Genomic DNA, 2,684 nt, shown 5'->3' on the forward strand with positions numbered 1-2,684 from the left:
TCAGCTCCCCCGTTACAGCAGGTGCTGTCTGGGTGCCCCAGGGAGAAGCCTCCTGGAATCTGAGGTCACAGAATCGCTGCAGGGAGGTAGATGTGGGCAGCTGGCAGGAGCCCAAGGTGTTGCTGGCTCCAAGGGAAGGGCGGAAACCTGCCTGACATCCCCTCCAAAAGAGTGCTGGTGGGCATGATGTAAAGGAATCCTCTGCTCTCCATGGTGTCATTTAATTGAGGGGTAACATGAGTGCAAGCGTCCCACAGCTCCAAGGTAAGAGCACAGGGCAATTGGGACCAAGGCAGATGGAGAGGCCAGCTCTGCTTCCCCAGCATCAAGGCCAAGAGCTGAAGCCATAGAGTTCAAGGATGGTCCTCCTAAAATGAGGGGGGAGGCAATTACTGTGTGTTTGGGCAAGGATATGAGCAAGTTTTGCTCAGAGAAGTTTTCTCTAACTTGTCCATGTCTTTTCTTCCTCAGATATTGCCCCTATGCTGCAAAGGAACAAATGTCCAACAGCAGCTCCCTCAGTGAGTTCCTCCTCCTGCCATTCGCAGACACGCGGGAGCTGCAGCTCTTGCACTTCTCGCTCTTCCTGGCCATCTACCTGGCTGCCCTCCTGGCCAACGGCCTCATCATCACAGCCGTAGCCTGTGACCACCGCCTCCACACCCCCATGTACTTCTTCCTCCTCAACCTCTCCCTCCTTGACCTGGGCTCCATCTCCACCACTGTCCCCAAATCCATGGCCAATTCCTTTTGGGACACCAGGGCCATTTCCTACTGGGGATGTGCTGCACAGGTCTTAACTTTTAACTTTTTCATTTCAGCTGATTTTTCTCTCCTCACAGTCATGGCCTATGATCGCTACGTTGCCATCTGCAGACCCCTGCACTATGGGACCCTCCTGGGCAGCAGAGCTTGTGTTAAAATGGCAGCAGCTGCCTGGGCCACCACTTGGCTCTATGCTCTCCTGCACACTGGCAACACATTTTCCATTCCACTGTGCCAAGGCAATGTGGTGGAGCAGTTCTTCTGTGAAATCCCCCAGCTCCTCAAGCTCTCCTGCTCAGACTTCTACCTCAGGGAAGCTGGTGTTATTGTGGTTAGCGTTTGTTTAGCCTTTGGGTGTTTCACTTTCATTGTGGTGTCCTACGTGCAGATCTTCAGAGCTGTGCTGAGGATCCCCTCTGAGCAGGGCCGGCACAAAGCCTTTTCCATGTGCCTCCCACACCTGGCCGTGGTGTCTCTGTTTGTCATTACTGTATTGTTTGCCTACCTGAAGCCCCCCTCCATCTCCTCCCCAACTCTAGATCTGACACTGGCCGTTCTATATTCGATATTGCCTCCAACAATGAACCCTGTCATCTATAGCATGAGGAACAAGGAGCTCAAGGAGGCACTGCAGAAAATTGTTCAGTCTGTACAATATCCCAACCAGTAACTTTTCCATGTGTATCCACTTATCATTCCCATATACTTGGCATACAGGCTGGGTCCTTCCTTCCTTCCTTCCTTCCTTCCTTCCTTCCTTCCTTCCTTCCTTCCTTCCTTCCTTCCTTCCTTCCTTCCTTCCTTCCTTCCTTCCTTCCTTCCTTCCTTCCTTCCTTCCTTCCTTCCTTCCTTCCTTCCTTCCTTCCTTCCTTCCTTCCTTCCTTCCTTCCTTCCTTCCTTCCTTCCTTCCTTTCCTCCCTCCCTCCATTTTCTCTCTTACACTCTTGATAAAATAAATAATATCAAAAATTCAGTTCACGCCATTTCTCTTCAGGTATCTCTCTTCCGATTCTGATCCAGAGACCATGTTGATGCAGGAAGCCAGGTTTCCCCCTACATCAGCAGGGAGGGGGGATCCTCAGAGCCTGCCCACCTGAAGTTTCTCAGATGCCCCAAGTCCCATGAGGACAGTTTGTTTTTGGCATTCCCCTTGGCACTTTGGATTCCCCTTGGCACTACCACAGCAGGTGTTTAATCGCTACAGCCATCGCATGGGGGCTTCAGCCCTCCTGGGGACATGTCCAGCCGCAGCAGCAGCACATTCTATTTCCAGAAATGCTCTCCATCCTTCCAAACTGTCTTGCTGTGCTTGGATGCATGTAGAGAGCTGAAGTGCTCTCCCAACACGGTGCTGGTAGGGTTGTGCTTCATGTGCATTCCCGGAGCACAGGCAGAAGCAGGCATGGGGCACCCTTATGCCAGACCTGGCCTCCAGAATGGCATTTCTCTCATAAAAGGAGATCCCCTCTGTTTTGTGCCTGAAGTCTGGTCTTTCTTCAAAGGTTGAGTCAAGAATGTGCCCAAGGGATTGCAGCACAAAAGGGACTGCTGCTCCCTGCCAAGCATGAAACCCTGCCATTCCTAGCATAGAGCTGGCATCAAAGCAGTACCTGGAGCCTGGCTGGCTGCAGAGGCATTGCCTGGCCCGTGGTCTGACTGTGCAGCTGAGGGAAGGGCTCTTCACTGCTACTGCCATGCACCTTGCCCTGCCCCTGATCCCAGCACTGCTGCTGCTGTGCCCATGTCAAATCCAAATGGAAAAGGCACAAAGCTTTTTTTCCATTTGCCTGCCAAACATGGCCAGTTGTCTCCTTGTTTATCAGCACTGCAATATTTGCCTACCTGACGCCCCCAGATCTCTTCCCCAGTTCTGGATCTGGTGCTGGCTGGTGCTCCCTGTTCAGTGAACCCCCTCACCT

At 52.4% G+C, this 2,684-nt stretch overlaps 1 protein-coding gene across 1 annotated transcript; it reads left to right on the plus strand.

The window, feature by feature from the left end:
- Positions 1–499: 499 nt before the first annotated feature.
- LOC148590677 (olfactory receptor 14C36-like) lies at positions 500–1,435 on the plus strand. The gene has a single exon (XM_088538764.1). The coding sequence runs from the start codon at positions 500–502 to the stop codon at positions 1,433–1,435; it is 936 nt and encodes a 311-aa protein (XP_088394890.1).
- The last annotated feature ends 1,249 nt before the right edge of the window (positions 1,436–2,684 follow it).

Source organism: Tinamus guttatus, unplaced genomic scaffold (assembly GCF_059628265.1).
Source record: "Tinamus guttatus ecotype Peru unplaced genomic scaffold, ASM5962826v1 Tinamus_guttatus_pri_ptg001160l, whole genome shotgun sequence".
NCBI classification, from domain to species: domain Eukaryota; kingdom Metazoa; phylum Chordata; class Aves; order Tinamiformes; family Tinamidae; genus Tinamus; species Tinamus guttatus.